This window comes from Melospiza melodia, chromosome 3 (assembly GCF_035770615.1).
Source record: "Melospiza melodia melodia isolate bMelMel2 chromosome 3, bMelMel2.pri, whole genome shotgun sequence".
Taxonomy (NCBI): domain Eukaryota; kingdom Metazoa; phylum Chordata; class Aves; order Passeriformes; family Passerellidae; genus Melospiza; species Melospiza melodia.
This window is the reverse complement of record NC_086196.1, coordinates 31,488,926-31,509,854: the sequence shown is the minus strand read 5'-3', so window position 1 is coordinate 31,509,854 and position 20,929 is coordinate 31,488,926. Positions and strand designations below refer to the sequence as shown.

Genomic DNA, 20,929 nt, shown 5'->3' with positions numbered 1-20,929 from the left:
CTATTTGTGAAATGGCTATTTGTTAAAATCTAGCCATTAGAGCCTGAAACAAGAGTACCAATTCATGCAGAAAGCCTTAATTGCTGGAGTAAAGAATACTTCTAGATGCTCGGACCTTTGCTTCCGTATGGAACACTGCACTATCAGCAATACTTAAGTTTAGTTATTATTAGGATGAATTGAATGCAGATGGGAAAGTTCAGTTTTAGAATTATTGCCTTTCAGTTACAAAACCTAGAGGAATCTTCATCAGTTTATTTTACGATTGAGCCTAAATTTATCTTTTTTGTATTTCTCACTCAACAATAAGATATAGGACTGCCATGAAAGAATATTTAAAAAGCATTCTTGAAGATTCAAAACCAATAACACACTTACAAGCAACTGATTTTAGACTATTGACTGAGACACATGAGGACAAAGATCAAAATGGAAATTATACATAAAATGCAATGATACTTCTTTCTTTCTTTCCTGAAACAATGAATGCTATAGTATAAAGCAGCTTCTCTATGCCCTTCTCTTATCTAGCAAAACCTGATTATGACTACAGGATGCAGTAATTTAAATCCTCTTGATGGATTTCATCAATGCACCAGTTATTATATTATTTGCTACAATTTTCCATTTTAATTGCTGCTTACCTACTGTATTCAAGAACAGAGAATGTACAGCCTCCAGCTTTATTTTACTTGAGAACTCTTCACAGCGACTCTATATCCCCAGTGATGTTCCTTACTGTCTTATTTCCATTTTAGTTTAATGTCTTTTACTTGCTCAAAGCATTTACTTAGCACACATTTAAGCAGCATACTCCCATCCTACACCAAGCAAACAATTTATCCTCATACAACCAGCCATTGACTCTTTAAGACGCATTTCAACCCACCCAGAGTGTTCATTCTGGTTCACTGGTGAGTAGATAGATTCCTTCAGACAGACCATGTTTTCCAGCTTTTCCTTTATGAACACTCACCAGCGCTTCAAACCAAATTGCTGCCCAGGGTGAGCAGTATGCAGTAAAAAGAATTTTATCAGTGTACTGAATACAAATGTCAGAGGGAAAAAAGGGAAGAAGAGATCTTTTTTCAGGATAGTTTTATGCTAAAAATTATGTTCAGACTCACTCTTGATTTTAAAGCAACCTCTTCTATTACCACAGAAATCTTTTCTTAAAAGAAATATTAGAAAGGCTTTTCCTCTCAACACACATTATTGTGTCTTTTTGTTGAATAAGACATTAAATTTACAAATATGTGACTGGTTCAAGAACTATAAACATAATGAGCAAGAAGTAAACACTTTTTCTAATGTGTTGGAAACTTATTTAGTACAAGTAAAAAAAAAGGAGAATAAACAGTAAGAGCAAAGAGCAAGTCCATTGTAGGCAGAATAGCTTTGATGCCCAGATATATGTAGAGCTGGCTTATTTTTGTTGTTGTAGTCTTAAAATAGAAAAATAATAAGATAGATATCAAAATTATCCTCTGGCCACTGTTCAGACAAAGGAAAGCATCTGCTTCTCATTAGACTTCCAAAACTGGGCAGGACACAGACAACTGGTCCCAAGAACAAATGCATGGACTACTGTGGGGAGGGAATTTCTTACATGATGGCAGTTATCTAAACAACAATTGTGCTTGTCACATATGAGAATAAATAGTTTAAGCAGGCAGAATGACCTCCACAGTAAATAACTTGGAAGCAGAAGGCATCAATGAGTTTAGAAAGGAATAAAGGAAAAAAATTAATTTATGTGTTGCAAACAACACATTCAACAGAAATTAAGAATACTCTAACATGCTCAAAAGCAACAGGCCTCCAACCAACCACAGAAGCATGAGATGAATTTCAGGTAAAGGAGAAAAAGCTGGTTACAGTCAAGACAGAAAAAGATGAGAGTTTTCATTTTGTGAAGAGAACAAAAGAACTCTGGTTCTCGGGACTGGAGAAACTAGAGCATTCAACAGCTTCTTTGAATGCCTGGGGCCAGATGAGCAGGACTGGCTACCTGTAATAAAAGTACAAGGTGGAAAAGCAGAAAAAAATAATCCAAGACATTATCTTCAATATGTTAGTATGACATGCTTATAGATTTTCTAGAAAAACACCTTTAATGATCCAAACAGGAGCTTATTTCTCTTCCTAGAGATATTCACAAATGAGGCAAGAGAAGAATTTGCCAGAAAGAAGATCAGAGCACCAAAAGGGAAAAGGAGACATAGCAAGGTGTCAAAGTACAGTACCACCTTGTCAGATTCAGAAAGTATAAGCAGATTTAGAAAGCAACCATGAGATGGTTTAGATCTGCTGAATGCTCAGAGGCATAAGATATTTTGAGAGCTCCTAAGGACACCGTTACTGACAAACAAGACAGAAAAATGTCTCTATCCTTTTGATTTCCCCTTCTTGTGAGAGAGGAGCTGTCAGCCTGTTAAGTGCTGATCAGCTGCCAGGCCCCAGGAAGATGACCCACACCAGGGGCCAGAAAAGAAGGTGTGAAAAGAGAGACTGCAGCAGTGACAGGAGTCAGAGACCAAGCAGCTGCGTAACATGCAAGTGGGACATCACATTTTTTTGAATTAATCATTCCCCATCTCAAAATCACAGTCTGAGAGGTTCCTTTGTTGCACTGTCTGTCATGTGTAACCTGATTCAGTCTCATCCACAGGTTTGGTACAGGCATTGGAGAGCCTTGCTGTGTTTTTGCCAGCTTTGGGATTCATCCTCCCTTCTGCTCGTACTGTCTCTCATATCACTCCCTGTGATACACTGCACTGGGTATCCCTGCCCAGGTTCTGGCAGCAGGGAGGGGGCTGCAAGGGCAGCCTCTGTGAGGAAAAGGCTGTGCCAGACACAGCCAGCTCCCAACAGGGTGCACAGCCCCTCAGGCAGCCAGGTCAGAGAATGGAGAAGGGGAAGGAGCGGAAGGAGAAGCTCCTGGTCCAGAGCAGATACACCCTTGGAGCCCCTGGAGGAAACCAGGCTGGAGCAGATATCCACACTGCATTTCTGTGAAGGAAATGTTGGATATTTCTTGAAGGAACTACATCCCATGGAGAACTGCTGGTAAAGAAAATTATTTTTCATGAAGGATGCAGGCCCATGGGATGCACCAACACTGGAGCTGGGGAAGTATGAGGAGGAAGGAGGGTCAAAAAGGAACTGTTATGACCAGCAACTATGAGTCCTGCTTGCTATAATCTTGCATCACTTGTGGTAGTGGGGGAAGAGGTAGAGGAGCAGTCTGGAATGAAGAAATGAGCCTGAGTCTGGGGGAAAAGAAAAAAGATGGTGGAAGAAGTGTATTCTTAATTTTTCTTTTTCACTATTTGAAACTATTTAAATTGGCAATAACTTAACTTTCCCAAATCAAGTCTGTTTTGCCCAGGATAATAATTGGAAAATGATTTCCTGGTTGTTATTCGGCCCATGAGCTGCTTCCTCTTTTGTTCCACTGAGCAGGGCAGTGAGAGAGTCGCTGGGTGGGCAGCTTCAGCTGGCCAAGACCAACCCACCAGAGACACCACTGGGACAGTAAATCAGTATAATTTTATTGAACTGGTGCAATCAGTACATGGTTATTACAGAAGATTATGGGCCCTGTCTTTGCATCTCTGCCATGTTGCTTTTATGTTCTATTGATCTCTATTTTAAAGGATGGCTACCTCTCATCAATAGATTGCAATTAGCCCAATTTATAAATCTCCTAAGAACTGACCTTGAGTTTTGTTGTCTTCCTACAGTATTTTCAGATGTTTTACAATGAAAGAACAACAACAAAAAAAAAGGCAATTCATTGTTTCCAAAGCCCAATGAACAGTTCACTGTCTATGCGAAGACAGCTTTTACAGGGCTATGGTAAGCATCTTGTAATCCTACATGAAGAACACAGAAAGCAAGCAAATACCTTTCGAGAATAATCTTTAAATTTCAAATGGAAATATGCTTAGATAGGAGAAGGTATAACAAACATCACTGTTGCATGAGTTTTAATCTCCGTGATAAAAGAAGAAATCTCTTTAATGCCAAAATTCTTAAATATTTTCCACTGGGAATTTTCTTCCAAACATATACAAGTTTCCCAGCCATGAATCTGAAAGAAGCTTCAACAAATCAGGACTATGAGTTTCAAAAAAGGAAAAAAAAAAAAACGAAAAAGGAAAAAAAATATCAAAACATTGCAGCTAGATTACTGTTTGCATGAGTAAAATTAAAAAAAGAAACACAACAAACCAAAGCCAAACCTTTTGAGCTTTTTTCTTGTTAAAGATACCAAAAATGTGATTCAACATTTCTTTCACCATTGCTGGTTTTCAGCTTTAACATCCCTATATTTGAGGGATCTTACCTCCTTCTGTATGTTTCTCATCCTTGACACAGGTATCATTTAAAGACCCATTTGGATCGCAGGAACATGGCTGACATGGATCTGGGTTTTCTGGCAATACCTATAAAAATAAAGATGTTAGAAGAAAAAAACCTTCCCTTCAATAATTGGAAACTTTTATTTACATCTTAAAAAGTAGGAGAGAATGACTTCTGTATAGGTGGTTTACACTTGAAGAAAAATGAGACAGCTGATAAATAGTCCATGCAGACTATGACAAGAAGAAAATGCCTCAAATTTTCCCAGAGATTGGATATTATGAAAAATTTCTTCACAAAAAGGTTTGTCTAACATTGGAATGGACTGCCCCAAAAAGTGGTGGAGTCATCATCCCTGGAGGCATTTAAAAGATGTTTAGATGTGGCACTCAAGGACATTGTTTAGTGTAAGGTTAAGGGTTGGACTCAATCTTAGAGGTCCTTCCAACATAAGTGATTCTAGGTTATGTGATTCACTTAAAGTTACATTTGGGATTTTTATTTAGAAATATGTAGTAACTTAGATGCAAATATGTATTCAGCTAAAAAAATACCAGGTGTACAGATAACAGAATCTTGTATAATTAAAATAATTAAATGTAACAAAGTAGATTTTAAGCATTTACTACCCAACGTAATATTGACAAGATCAGTTGTTCTGGTCAACATGATTCAAAAAACTAACTAATGCTAGCTAGTCAGTAAGAGAGAAAAAAGGTAGGTAAATGAAGAAAAGTGAACATTATACAATGGAACAATTTCATTTTGTTCTTGAGAGGTTACCTCAACCAAACTTAAACCTTGGTCTAATATCACACTAGGAATATAAATTAGAAGTTCTGCATTAACTAGATACATACACATAGTATGGATATACTATACAAATACAGACATATATATCAAATCCCTTTTAGCTGGATGATAACTTCAAACAGAGGAAAAAATCAAGTAAGTGCCCTGCTGTTGAAGAAATTGTTTCTCTGTACTCCTTTTCTCAAGTTGTAAGGCTAAACCTAGTCTATCAGGGAAAACGTAATTACTGCTATTTGCTGATGTTCTCTCTTTGAGGATTGAACACCAATCAGACTAAAGGCCATTATTTACCCATCTGAAAATATACAGATGGAATATAAGCAATTCAAGCACACACTAATAGTGTAGCTGTCTAAAGCACAGGAATGGCTCATATTGACAATACAACCTAATATAAGATTCATCTTTTGACAGCTTCCACTTAGACGAAAATACAGTCTTATACGATGAAACACAAAAAGCAATTTCCACTGCACTGAAATTTAAAGACATTCATGAAACACTGTGGAATTTCAGTGGTTATTAATTCTACATTGCATTTAAAAAACAGAAATTACAGTCTCTCTTTCATCAATACCAAATATAGCAATATTTCTTTGAACTTTGATAAGAAAAGTTGAAATTCATTACTGAGGCAGAAGTTCTGTTTACAGGACCACATCCTCTTTTAAATTAAATTGAAATACTAGCTGGAGGCCCTGACCTCCAGTGCATTCCCTCATATCAACACAATTCACTTTCCTATTTCTCCGAGCGTTAACTTTATGCATTCCCAGCTGCGAAAAGCAACCGCTGCGCTCTAGTCAGATTTGGAAGTTAACCTTCACAAAATGGCAGCCCAAGCTGTGTTTAGTAAGGAAAGCTGATGAGGGGATGGTTTGAGCAGCGAGCCTGGCAGCGGAGGGCGGTGGGAGCGGGCGCTCACCCCTTTGGGCCTGAAGAACCCGTCCAGGCAGGTCTCGCAGTTGATGCCGCTGGTGTAGCCGGAGCAGTTCACACACACGCCGCCCCCGAGGTACTGCCCGTGGATGTTCAAGCTCTGGTTTCTGTCTGCCACCTCCTGATCGTAGTAACACTCCTCAGTCTTCCCATGGCAGTTGCATGCTGAAAGGGAAGGAGAGCATTAGCAAATACTTCCCCACTGGGGGTGCCCCACTGTTACCGAGGTACAAAAAATAGAGCCATTCAGTATTTTATCACTGGTTCTTTATATATCGTCAAAGCACATCCAAGCATTCATTTACTACTACATTTGTCAAAGGCAACGTGGTCCCATTATGAGAACAGCCTGAAATTCAATTGAATTAAGCAAAGTTGTATTTTTTCTCCTCAATATTTTGTCTTGGGGAATACAGAGGCTGACAGACGCAGCCTAATTATGATGTTCCTGGTTTGTTTCAGTTTGTTTTTCAGATTTTTTTTTCTTGTTTAAATTGATAACTGAGAAACCTTTTAGTGGTTGCATACACATACAGTTCACGAAGGGGTCATCTAAATTAAAATACAAGAGGAGTTGTAAGGAAAGCAGCACAATGGTATGAGTAAATTAAAGTGATTCAGATAAAATCTGAAAGACATCCTAGAAACATTTCACTTGCACATATGCATATAAGAATTGGGGCAGAAAAAAGGGATTCCCAATCTTAAATCTTCTTTGGACATTTATATCTGAGCTCTAGAATTCAGGTCCAAATACAAGAAAGATATAATAATCTGTTGCAGTGAAAACGAGGTAGCTCACTGTCCCTTTCCCCGTGGTATTAAACATTAATTTCATCATAAAGAGAAATTCAAAGCCTGTCAACATTGTGGAGAGGTGTTCTCTTTACATCTGAACCAGATCCCAGGGAACTGTTTCCACCAAGACAGTGGCAACAATTCACTGGGGGTTGAAAAGGGTGTAAGTGTCTCTTCAAAATTAACCATGAAATTAAATGTACCCTGCCTTCATTCCATAATGCATTCCCAGTGCAGACAGTCCCAACTAAAACAAAGACCACTGTGACCAAAGTTTACAGGACGCAAATAAGCAATGGCTACTCTAAATATGGGCATATCTGTTCCTTTTTATTTATTTTTAATCACTCATGACAAAATTATAGCTGAAATCCTAGAAATGAATAAATAGTTAGTGTAATGGAGCATTGGATTTTACTATGTTCAGAAATATAAGTGGTATGTGACCTTTGGAAGTAAGATGTTAAAGTTCAATTATAACTACCCTAACTATAATAAATCTGAAAATTAAATTTCCACCCTGTGGTAAGTTGATATCTCAAGGTATGTTTTCATTCCATGTTGGAAAACTGGATACGTTGTCTTTTCTGTTAAAAAAAAATAATCAGACATCAACTTGCATTTTGATCACATAAAAAATATTTTGTTTCACCAAAGATGAACATTATAACACATAAAAATGCCATTTATACAGAAATTAAACCAGTAAATTTTCACATGATGAAAAACCTGTAAAAAGACTTTTTTTTACTTACCAGGATAGAGCCCTGTTATTTTATTAAAACAAAACCATCATGATTATAAAAACAACACAAGACAATTTTTTTAATATAGCATTCCCCAAATATCACCATGTTACAATAAAATATTCTGAGTTCAATAAAACCGCAACTCTACTTGTAATCTTTCTGCAAAGTGTTTTGAGTCAGTCTAATTAAGTGAATAACATCAAATCAAATGTTATTCATAAACCAATGTGGTTAGAAACCAAATTAACTGCAAAATCACGTTGGACCCAATTTCAGTTTTCAGTGGCAGTTGCAAGAAATTTTCTCCTCTGTGCTGCTTTCAACTTACGTTCACATTCATGCTTTTGCAGGAGAGTGCCAGCATGCCAAGGCCTTTGATGGAAACCAGGACAACACTGATCACATGTCTCTCCGCATGTGTTGTGCTCACACTGACAGACGGATTTCTAATTTAAAAGAAAAACAAATATTTACACAATGTGATGATTCGAAAAATCTGTCCATGTACATAATATGCATTCCAGTTCAAATTATGAAAACATTAAGGATGTCTCTACTCTGTAATTCCTTTGTTTATTCATTTGTATTCGTTTATGCATCCTGCATTCATCAAGTGTGTTTAACTTCTATAGCTCTATTTGAAGAAAACAGCCACAAAGCAAAGGAAGACAGCTGGTCAGATAACCTAAGGAGATTCTAAGAATACAGGAAAATTTAATTCCAACCGGATAAAGAAAGGACGATGGGAAAGTTTCCCAATAAAATAAATATGCTGAAGTACAGGTAGACCTTGGATACAGGAAAACTGATCTGACCCCTGAAGGAACAAACCATTCCCTGCCCTTCTCTTTGATGCAGTAATTCTACTGCTGCAGAATAAAATAAATTCTGTTAGCTGATCCAATGCAAATTGCCTTTATTTTTATACTTGATAGTATTTTTTGACTGGAAAAGTCAACTTATCATGTAACCTTATAATTGTGTAACTAATTCTATGGAAGGGATAGCAGGAGAGTTTAAAGAAATAATAGATGAGCTGAAGTCCAGCCTTTTAGGGACTTTACAGTTCTCCACAGGACCATCTTAGTCCCAGCATGAAAATATTACTGTGAGGAACACTCAAACTCCCTAAGCCACAGAGGCAGCTTGAAAGAGGTAGAAAACCATGCACTTTGGAGAAATGAGAAGTAAAATTGCCTTCCCGATAGGTATTTAGTGAAGGGCATTCTCTGTGGTCCTTGTGAGGCCATACAAGGTCAAACCAGCGAGCCTGAGAAACTCCAAGGCTCACAGGACACAGCATAAATTTTGCAAAACAAGGCTAACTCAAGGATTGCTTCAGAAAAGCATGGCAGTAAATTGAAGCAAGTTTATTCCTTGTAATGCTAAGGGAAAGATTCTTGCTGCTAACAAGTACAGTAATAATGTTTATAAGCCTATTTTGGCATGGCTCAGTCTAAAGAATATCACTGGACAGTTAAACCTCCAAATCTCTTCTGGCTTGAGCTGCTTCACTTACACTATTTTTTATCCTGGTCAGACAACAAATACGCATTTGACGTCCTCCAAAACAGGACATCATACTTGTCAAAATGGCTTTATTTTATCTAGTAGTCAAATTATCTGAAGTATGCATTAATCTCAGTAGCAGCACTTATTTTCCGAGGCAGGACTGATTCTAACAGATGGCACAGAGACAATGCTGCAGCTTCATCACTAAGGGCATCTAAAACAACAGCTCAACACTTGCTGTCCATGTCATTACAGAAAATTCTCAGAAGGGTTAAATCAAGGAGTTTGCTCAATTTTTACAAGGATCCATAGAAATTGCTTCGAACTCTAAATGTATTCTCTATTAGCTTTTGTCATTTCTCAAATTTCCTACATAATGGCTTAATGCCACATACAAACAAGATTTTCAGTTAAATCCTATAAAGCTCCTGCTTAAGTGAATAGTACATGAAGAGATCCCACACTGTGGCATGTAATAGTAAACAGGAAATTCACTATTAGTGATAATGGGTGCATAGAGTTGGACAATCAGTAAAACATTTTATTTCTATATTAATTATATTGGTTATGTTTTGATTATATTGGTTTTGTGCAAAAACAGAGAGTTACAAGTTGAAAGATAATGCAAACAGCCCATGATTTTCTTGATCGGCTTAACTGATCATTCAATTGATACTCCCTACATAGCCAATGCACCATTCTAGAGTCATCATTTGTTTGCAAGCATCAATTAAATATTTGACAATCATTTAGGAAATAGCTTGTTAAATATCAAGAAGGAAAAGAAAGACCGACAGTTAGTGCTCATTTCTACAGCTACATAGTGTAACCCAGATTTCTGGTTTTCCTAGGAAACTTCCAATATGAATTATCTGAAACCTATTCTTTCATTTCAGAAAAGTCTCTGGTGACACTGTAGGAATGTTTATTATTCTGGCTGCTAGCACTGTTTCATTCTGGCACTGCTTCTGACTGTTCTTCTAGGTGAAAAACAGACATAAATTCACAGAACGCTGAAGAATATCAATATCAGGGTGTTTTTTTTTTCTCATATTCCACCCTATAAATAAGACACAATAAAAAACTAATACATACATTGGTCACTGGATCCAGTGGACAAGCCTTAGCATGGCCTGAACATATACACATGCCTCCAACAGAGATGTCTTTTATAGAATAGTAATACTGTAAGACAAAACAGAAATTGAATTGCTAAGTGGATTCTAAAATGCAGGTGCCAAATTGCAGAATTCATTTCTTGTGACAAAACTGTCAGGTCCTGTTTTATTTCTTTTTTGATCTATTACAAATATAGCAGACAGTGTAATCCAAGCCGTGTCTTGATCAACAGATTCAGGCTGAGTGAAAGAAAGGGTGTAAATTGGCACAGCTCCATTTGTTTGAAGTCACAAAAGCCATGTCAATTTATACACAGCATACAAAAACATGAGAATAGGAAGAGGCTATATGCACACTGGATAATGAAAAGTCAAACACTGTAGAATTTATTCTCTTCAGAAAATATGAAAAGGAAAAGTCATGATGATGGGAAGAGGAGAAAATCTAGGAAAAATCCTATGAAACCCCTTTGTTCACCTTAGGCGGGTCTAATTTGGGCATTCACTGAACGGTGGAAAGAAGAACTGTTTTTCACTACTGGCCTTTGAATGATCATGAAACAGTCTTTATTACTGAGATTTAAGAACTTTTGACCTGTTTTTCCACCATTTGGCCATTTCTCTTTTTTCTTTGGTGAGGATCAAGAGCCCTAAGCAGAAAGAAGGATACAAAGATATTCATAATCTTATATTACAAAACCTGTGAAAAGTGAATTTCATTCATTGTCTTCTGTTTCCACAAGGGTCCTGCAACATATTCACAGCTGGCTAATGAAACAATACATGTGCTATTTTCAAATTTTGCTATTACAGTGTTCAACCTCTTTATCAGATCAAAAATAAATACATAAAACAAAATGAGAACCCTTATCACTCCTAGTTAAACTTCCATCACAAAGAAAATGTATAATTTGTGGCTACCCTTTGTTTCCTGACAAGGGTGGCAAGTTTCAGTTTCTACTTGATCTTTTGAGGATGCTTCATGGAGAGATCCCACACAGAAGTTACAGTTCTTTGTTGGTTTGAGTAACCAGTGTATTGTCCTGCACTCAGTTTTCATGAGTTTAGAGTAATTTTTCAAGTGCTAATTCAATTTTGTGTTTCTACTGGCTTAGAATCAGATTATTAGATGTCCACTTAACATAGACATACAGTATTCATGATTAATGAGGTTGGAATAGCTGCACTCAACTGGAAGGGATTCTAGGTTGTAAATCCAAAACAAAATGGCTTGTTCCAAACTTTCGGAAATAGCCAGCATTCCCTATTTAGACAAGGAAATGTAAACCAGAAATGGGAACAGAAGATGCAAATTTTCTTAGCATTTAGCCACCACTTACAAATGATATTAACAAAAGAATAATGATACACCCCTCATACATAACAGGACTTATTTTTGTTTTGGAAAGTTAGGTTACCACATTATATGATAGGTTACCATACTATATGATGACCAACAGGAAGAGGAAGTGATAAAAAAGAGGAATATTATATATCCCCCAAACCAGTTTTTGAGAATGCTTAGTAGAAAAAACTCTGAAAAATCAGAGGTTTTTAGAATGTTTAGTAGAGAAATCAGAGGAGAACAAAAAGATCCAAGAATAATACACAACATTTGATCCGCAGGACAACAGGGAGATATGGCTTAGAAAGGAAGTAAAGACTGCAGAAAGAAGAGACAGGGGTGTGCACACACAAAGCACAGTGGAAAAGATCAGACTACAGGTATGGTATGAGTTTAAATGCTGTATCAATTCTTTTAAGTTGAAGCAAAGCACAAAATGTTTACTGCTACCCTCAATCATACGAAAATGCTAAAAGTGTTGCATTCAGGCCCTATGACTACTTATAGTACAAGTACAAATTCAACTCAAAGGGAGTGTTCAAGGCACATTAAAGGTAGCAAAGGATTGAGTAGCAGAAGAGACAAGAGATACTAACAGCAAACACTTGCCGAACACCTACATCCAAATGTCTGCAGCCAGAGGAGCTGGGTGTTTATGTTAATAACACCATTAAGCAGAAAATGTAAAATTGCTAATTCTACTCTAGAGAAGATAACAAAATAGAGTGCACAGGGAATTCTCCAACATCAGGATTCTGAAAGACAACAGCAGGTAATCATCAACTCCCAACATTTCCTATGGCAAACAAAGGCAGGTACAGCACTTACAAGTGTAAGATAACTTCTACACGAGACATTCTGCCTTGTCAGAACTTACCCTCCTTGTAACAATGGGATCAATTTCAGCTGGATCTTTGTGTGCAAACATCATTAAATCAGCATTTAGTGTCCGTATCCTCTGGAATCTCAGGCGAATAAAGCGAGCAGAGGTGAACTCCAGTAGTTCACGTGATGGATCATCAGCACTAGGTCGTCCATTAATTAGAGAAGTGTGAATCTGAAAAATTATTAAAGCAGTAAGGAATTACATTATATCAATTTTGTCACGATTAAGCCAACAAATATCATTACAGGCATTGTGTTAATGCATTTGTACATGTAGAATAACTTCTTTCCTCAGAAAGTTGATTCCCCTCAAAATATTCCATATGTCCACAGACCTCAGCTATGAAGAGTCTTTATAATACAAACATTTAGAGCAAAGGAAAGTCATCAGCTACAGAAAGACTGCATTACAAACTTCATATGTGTACCCAGTTCCTAAACCAAGTGTCCATGCTGCAGGTAATTCACTTGTCCTCCCCCAGTCTGAAATAAGTTAATCATACAACCGAATGGGCTCAGAAATTTTGAGTTAAGGGAATGTATACTTGCAATGAAATTCAGAATTCAACAGGGGTCAGTTTGCACCTCTTAGAGTGATCATCATCAAAAGACTTTTGAACTTTTGAAATACTGAAAACTACAACAACTAGATGAGACAAAATCAGCATCCATAAGCACCTCTCCTTTCCCACTGTCTCTTTTCACATCTTCTCCTTTGAATCTTGTTCTCAGCAAGGTGAAGCAATTTCCTGGGTTGCAACTGTTTTCACCTGGTCCCGGAGGAAAGTCTTTATCACTTCTGAGAACCACCATTCTCTGCCTATCCTATAGTTTCTGTAAAGATCACCTCACCCTTTCTCTGCCTGCCCATCCTAAAGTCTAGAAATCTAGGTAAGGTCTGTGGCTCCTTTACAGAGACTCTCTGACCCCAGCTGAAGCATCAAGGGCAAGGCAACAAAAAAAAGGACATCATCTTCCCCTCCTGTCTTTCTAGCTGATCATGGCACACATTAGCTCTGAATCAACTAAATAAAGCAGATGGGCTGCTACAGAACTGTTCTTGGAAAAGGCCTACATGAAGAAGCATGTCAAGTATAGCAAAATACTGTTAATGAGCACCTAGAGGGAGAGAGGAAAGAAACCATTAATTTTCCTGTATTCTCAAGTGTTAAATTTTAATTGGGGCATTTTTATTACAGGCTGGTACACTGAAAGAATGTTCAGATGCTAAGCCAAATGTGCAGAACATTGGAATGAATAAGAGAATTATTTATTCTTTGCAATGAACACGTGTTGCCTCATACCTCAGAGTTCTGAGTGAGAGGTCAGGACACACAGCCATTTTCTGTCATTGAACGTGGTCATATCACTGCTGGTTTAGGCAAACAGCTGCACTCCAAACCCCAGCTGGCACTCACTCAGCAGTGGCTGCCTCACACTGAGGAAAGAGATTGTAAATCTACTGCTCCCAGGAAAACAGCAGCTCTTGTTTCCTGGAGTTTTTGGAAGTGCTGGATAGACTTACTGAACAATGACTGTCTTGCATTGCCTATGTGATACTCAACTCAATTATCTCAAAGGCAGATGAGAATGGTGCCAGACTCTTCAGTGGTGTTAGGACAAGGAGCAAGGTCTCTAAACACAAGAAGTTTCACCTCAGTATTGAGGAAGAACTTCCTTACGTTGGCAATGGTAGAGTACTGGAACAGGCTGCTCAAGGAGATCATGGAATCTCCCTCTCCAGAGACATTTAAAACTCACCTGCGTACATTCCTGTGTAACCTGCTCTAGGTGACTGCTTTGGCAGGGCATTTGGACTAGATGCTCTTCAGAGGTCCCTTCCAACCCTAACAAATCTGTGATACTGAGATTTTTACTGCCAAGAGGGAAACCGTATACCTCATCACGCCCAGCATTCTGCTCCACTGCATCTGCAGGTACACCAAACCACTGGGAACCACTCTGCCAGGAGCAGCCACCAATTCTACCTTGCCTGTGTATCAATCAGCACCTCTGGGGCTCTGCCATGTTACCTCCAGGAACAGGTGATGCCACTTCCTCCTACTCAGATCACAACAACACAGTCACTGAGCTCTGACTCAGCTCTGCTCCTGACTACAAGTAACTAAAGGACATGGCTGGAAACAAACAGAATAAAACACTGTGAGAAAGACATGGTGCAAACAAAAGGTTAAAAAAAACCTCAGAGGAAGCAAGGAGGAAGTCCTGAATGAGAAATGTCTGACTACAAATAGGACAAAAGCACATGACCACAGAACTGCTCAAATCCCTGGTGATGAGAGAGAGAACATGTGTGGAGAGAAAACTTCAAAGGAAGCCCGAAGAGGTGGCAACAAGTCAAGTGGAAATTGACAGATCTTTCCAAATGAAGGAGAATTTTAGCAAAAACACATGCCTGAAGACTTTTTTGCATAATATTTACTTGTGAGCAAGGAAACATATTTTTTCAGAGTATTTTTTCACATTATTACTGCCTTCCTTTAAAACAGGATCCAAGAGATTTCTTTTATACTGCCAGCAAACATACATGGATTGTGGTTTAAAGCAATAGAATACTAAACACTGAACTGTGATATTCCAGAGATAAAGCAGAAATCAATCTCAAGTAGTGCCTTGCTCAATCTGATAGAACAATAGCACCGTGGCAATAATAAGCAGCATGGCAATCTGACTATCTCTTCAAAAAGACAAAAATAAAGATTTTGGGAGGGGGAGAGAAAGATGCAGGTGAAATCCCATGTATCAAAAGTACCCACAGAGTACTTTAAGGTATTACTCCCAGACACAGCTTCACCACAAATGACACAGTTGACAATCAGCAGTCATACCTTTTGATTATTTTAAAAACAACAAATTTAGTCTTCGGACACTGATGGGGGGAAAAATCACCTCGTTGAAATGATATTTTTACAGAACTAAAATGTAAGTTAACAAAATAACACCAGAGATATTAATTTTAGAATAGACCCTATTTTTGAAAGGATTATCTGCCAGTAGTTCATCTATTTGGCAAGGCTAATCTAGTAAGATGATGACTTCCATTTATATTATTTTTAAGCTTTGTCTTTAAATGTTTTACAATTTAATTTTAAAACAACAAACAATTAAGTACACATAATTATTGAAATGCAGCTATATCCTGCATGACATATGGCACCTGCTGAAGTATGTACAGCAAAACGACACTGAGACTAGAAAATTCAAAACTAGATAGTTTTGTCAAAGTGAATCTGAAGTGAAAATTTTACATTGGCAAAATTAATTACTTTAAATTATTTCTCCTCCTATAAACATCTGTGATGAAATCATTCATTTCTTCCTAGAAACGTGTAGAATCAACTTGAAAACTGTCCAACCAAGTTCTTCCTACTCCTTGAAAAGAGAATAAGGAAGAAATTAAGAATACTTTAGGAACATCTGTCATTAATCAGAAAACTCCCCCCAGTAACAGTCTCAATTTAAAGAAGTTTAAATAGGTTTAGATTTACAATATTTTCAATATGACTCTCTCAATGAGACATCACTGAGTTTTTCCAGAGCACACTTACTCTTTTCATCTGCCTCCACTATCTTGCCCCTGTTTGAAAGACACTGTTCCCAGGACGGTGCATTTTCAGTCAAGACTCCAATGTGGCCCCTGCCCTCCAAGCATTTTTGAATTAGACTTGAAAACTGTCCCAGTGAACACAATGCTCACTAAGCATCCACACCTCTGCCATATAAGATCATCACAGTGCTCCACACGCAGCTCCAGTGAAGATTAGCCCCCCTTGCACACACCAGCTACACCCTGAGCTAGCTGTGCCCATGCTGCATTGTGAGCCCCTCCACGGTTCTGCAGCAGAGCACAGATCCAAAGCTCAGTCTTCCAGGAAAATATTAATACTTTACACTGGGCTGCTACAACTTGGATAATCTAAGTCCCCATGGGGGGACAGTGTCAAGTTCTGTTCAGGTTTTATGGACAACTTTTATTTACCATTTCCAAGATTGAAGTAATAATCCTAGTTCTGGGTTCTAAATGAAAAATACTTCGATTTCAACTAAAGACTACTTATCCTTAACAAGGCATTTGTCCATGACTATATTCTAACAAACAGAATCTTCAGGAATCTCCAACAGAGGCCAGAAGAAAACAGTTATGAAAGACTACAAGAAACAGCATTTCAAGACTGATCCCTCTAACACAATATGATCACTTCCTCTGACTAATCAGTGTAAAGGCTTCCTGAGCTACAGCGTGAATCTGAGTCATAGTATTTAATATCTACCAAGTGCCCTTTTCTGTATTAGAGTTCTATTCTCTTTTTCAACCATTATGTTTTTCATCACTACATACTCTTGTCCCAATGTGTGGAAATTGCTTCTTAAAAAAAACCAACAAACATAACTGTCACTGGCAGGGTTGTTCTTTGTTTGTTAGTTTTCTTTTTCCTTTTAAACCTGGAACTCATAAGTATTTAATTGAAAGTATTCTAATTTTTCGTTTGAGAAAATTGTGAACAGTCAACATATTTTAATTTTTAAAATTCAGTATGATGATAGATCAACTTTTTCTTATCTGAGAACTGTGGAGGATGTTACAAGTTCTCTACTCTGAAGAGAATTTAGTCTAAGACTAGCCCATCAGCATTCATACATAATTCTTTTTTTCTTCTTACATTTATTACTCTGCTTTTAGCAACACTCATTTTCATATAGTATTTTTCATGTAGTCTCATAAGCTGCTAATAGAACAAATTATCTTAAATTTCGTATTACCAACAAATGCTGTTATTACACAGTTTTCTGATTTTTTAGATTGCCTGCAAGAATGCTGAACAACAGGGACACTACCAAATACATTCAAAGGACATCTCAAGTACATTAGAATCTCTGGACCATGTCAGAACCAAAAGACCTATCCAACTTGGCAGTCTGCCTCATACAGCATCCAAGCCAGCATGCTAATAGTAAGATGAAAGCAAGCATACATAATACTTCCTCAGGGGTTTGCTGAGCTACAGGTAATTTCTATATATCTGGTAAGCCTCAAAGTATTTCCATGAACTCCATCTCACCTTAATCCAAGTCACTTTTTAATATCTACACCATGACTTAATTAGGATTTTCTCATCTCATTTACATGTTGTAGGGAAAGAGATCCTTTCTTTGCTAGTTTTAGATCTGCCTCATACTAAACTTACTTAATACTTCCAGTTCTGAAATTGGAACAAAGAAACGTATCTTTCTACCAGCTCTATTCTTCATTTCATTTCTTTACTACTAATTAGCTTTGCACAGGTATCAGCCTTCCAGATCTGTAGTTTCCCTGGATGACTAAAGAATGCTACTAAAAAAAGAGTATTTCATTTAACAGTCCATGCTCCTCAGTTACTGAGAATATCTGACAGTGAGGAGTTAAATAACAACTGTTATAATTCACCTATTTTAGCCTTGAGTTCCTTTTCACTATTCAATTTGTCCATTTTTTCTGCGCCTCTTCAGTTAACCATCTAGTTTGCAACTGTTTCTCCAACTCCTCTCCTGTAAATAATGTTTCCAGTGCAGAAACCCTTCTGACAGTCTCTATAGAAAAAAACTGATTCAAATCATTAATTTAGTTTTTCTGCGATGACCTTATCTTTCTTGAACACTCTTTGATCATCTCTCAGCCCACCAATTCTCTGGCAGATTTCTTGAATCTGATGTGTCTGAAAAAAGGTTTACTTCAACTCAGTCACTCAGAATCTTTTTCACATCTTTACTGCAGTTTAACATTTCATTTGCTGGAACTTATTTTCTTACTTCTTCGCCTCATTTGCAGGAAAAGATACAAATAACACCAGTTAATTTTAATATCTATTATTTTTCCTTGTTTTATGCTTTAAATATGATGTATGATTTCTGGGACCATTCTAAAATGTAGCATGCATGTGTGTGTAATTACATAGTTATTTGATAATTAATTATTTGGACCGGGATCAGTCCTCTGTTTTCAACTAAACCATCTCAGCTGCACTGAGAACATTCAGGTTTTTAAGAAATACTCTTTTGCACTACATTTTATTGTGACACCTAGAGAGTCTGCCGAAGGGTTGTAGAAGGTTGATATTATATTCTTAGCCTTCCTTCAACAGGAACAGCTCAGTTCCACGCCTCTGGGCAATTGCTGATACAACATTAAAGCGATGCTGTCCCAGTTTAGGTGCTGAATTTTAGTTCACAGCAATCCAATATACCATTTTATTTCTGCTGACTTTCTTATGTTATTAAATCTATAGTGCCTCTCCTCCATAAGCCACTCAGTCGTTCCTACACAGCTCCTTGTTTCTGTCATGCCTATAGTGTCATGTTTTCCAACACCCTTTAAAGGCTGGTATTAATTACTAAGGTAACCTTTCTCAGTTGCTGGGTCTGGATACTAGGATATACTTGGACCCATCCAATCCTATTCTGTAACAAGGACACCTGAAAGGGCTTGCAATGTGCTCCAGCCAGGTGATGATGAGACCTACAACTAGATTTTCACAACACATTTCATTGGGTTTCTGCAAGGAAGAAGTGACAGACAGCCTAAGAAACTTTATGCTATTTCTGGCAGTAGATAATTCCCATATACTGATGAACAGTGACTTATTTAGACTTGACTTGCAATAAGTCTTCAGGACCGAGGAAAGTATTAACATTTAAAAAGTATTTGATGGGGTGCAGGTTAACAAAATCTCCCTGGGACTTCTCAAGTCTAAACAAACCCTGTCCTCAGCCTCTACTTACAGACAAGGACTCCAAGTCCTTGTCTTCCCAAACATTTCCTGGACTTGTTTCAGCATGTCCATATCTATTACTGAGGAGCCCAGAACAGGAGTTATCTCTTCACGTGTGCTCTCATCACCTCCCTCAAGCTGCTGGTGACTCTGACTAATGTAGCACAGGACTCTTTTGGCTTTCCTTGCTTGCAAGGGTACCTTATGTACCACTTAGTGTACACCCCTACTCACACTCAGCTTCCTCCCAATACTCCTGGGTTATGTAGGTACAGCTGGCTCACATCTCATTGAACAGAGCTCTCAGCCCACTGCTGTTAGCCTGCATGCTACCAGGCACTGATGCAGCTGCCCATCAGCAGGCAAAGAAGGGGCCCCTCTCCTGGTGTCAGAAGTCACCAGTTTGCAGCCTTCACCATCAAGGGAATCTCCATTTCTGAAACAACAGGCAGAGACTCTGCCTGCCTCTCTCTTGTACAGTTGTGGCTTCAGGCTGCAGAGTGCCAGATAAAACTTAGTTACTTTTGTCACCTCTGATACTGTGCGGTCTAATGGATGTCTACAGACATCCTTCTGCAGTCCTTTACTTGACACAAATACCCAAACATATCACCCATTCTGCAGGCAAGGACCCTCTCTTTCTCCCTCAACCTCAGCAAGGTCCAGACAGTTCTTGCAGTCTCAGAGGTTAAAATCTACATCCTGGCTCTGGAACTCGGCGTGAGCTGAGGGCTCTGAAGAACTGGGGGAGTTGTGGCAGCCAGCGCTGAGGACTGTGCCCAGACTGTGCCTCAGCACCATGGCTGAGCACCTAAAACCACTCTTTCCACCCCTCCTTCTGTGTATGCTTCTGGCATGAACTGATATCCAAACCTGCATCATATCAGCTGCCTCTGTTAATGCAACAGTGAAAATGCTGCCATTTGGCACTAATGTGTATCATCCACTGCTGAGTTACTTAAAATTAACACACTTTAACAAAGTTTTAAAGAATTTTAAGTATGTACCAGGCTCTCATACAAATTTAAAATACCCATGTATGAATCCAAGTGGTGTATTTTTCTACTTAGAGCTTTGGTATTTGAAGCCCATTACTTTGCCAAGCAATTTGAGTGCAATCAATCTCAAGCTGTTTGTAGGATATAAAAAACCCCAGCTGTGTGGCTGTGTGACATGGAGATTTTTGCTCACTTTCTTTTCAAGAAAACAGCACCACTAACCAGCATGCTTTTCACTGATGATAAACTGGAAGACTTAATTCTTTCATAAAAAGAGAAAGCTACTTAGTGTAATTTGTTAAAAGGATGGACTGGGAACACGATCCTACAATAATTTTGGCTAGTAGTGGTAAAGAACTCCCTTTGTTCAAGTACTCAGTAGATTATTTTGTACATTATATCAAGACTGTGGGCTTCAATCTTGGCACTCTGTGTAAGGCAGTGGTCTGACCCCAAACTATTGTCAAGAAAGGTCAGTGTCTCACTAAAGTCTAATCTCCGAGAGCAGCATACAGGAAAGAAAACTTTCTGTCCTGCACAAGAGGTCTTGCAACTTGATAATCAGGAGTGGAGAAGACAGAAATGTCAGCATTAAAATGATCTAATGGGAAAAGTACCCCATGATTTACATTCTCAA

At 38.1% G+C, this 20,929-nt stretch overlaps 1 protein-coding gene across 1 annotated transcript in view; it reads right to left on the bottom strand.

Annotated features, from left to right (window-relative positions):
- Positions 1-20,929, bottom strand: part of LAMA2 (laminin subunit alpha 2) — a 334,586-nt gene that overhangs the window by 202,543 nt on the left and 111,114 nt on the right. The window contains exons 5-9 of the mRNA XM_063153343.1: positions 12,520-12,699; positions 10,275-10,364; positions 7,996-8,113; positions 6,107-6,285; positions 4,352-4,451 (exon numbers count right to left, since the gene is read on the bottom strand). Coding sequence (XP_063009413.1) covers positions 4,352-4,451; positions 6,107-6,285; positions 7,996-8,113; positions 10,275-10,364; positions 12,520-12,699 — 667 coding nt within the window. The remainder of the gene's footprint in view (positions 1-4,351; positions 4,452-6,106; positions 6,286-7,995; positions 8,114-10,274; positions 10,365-12,519; positions 12,700-20,929) is intronic.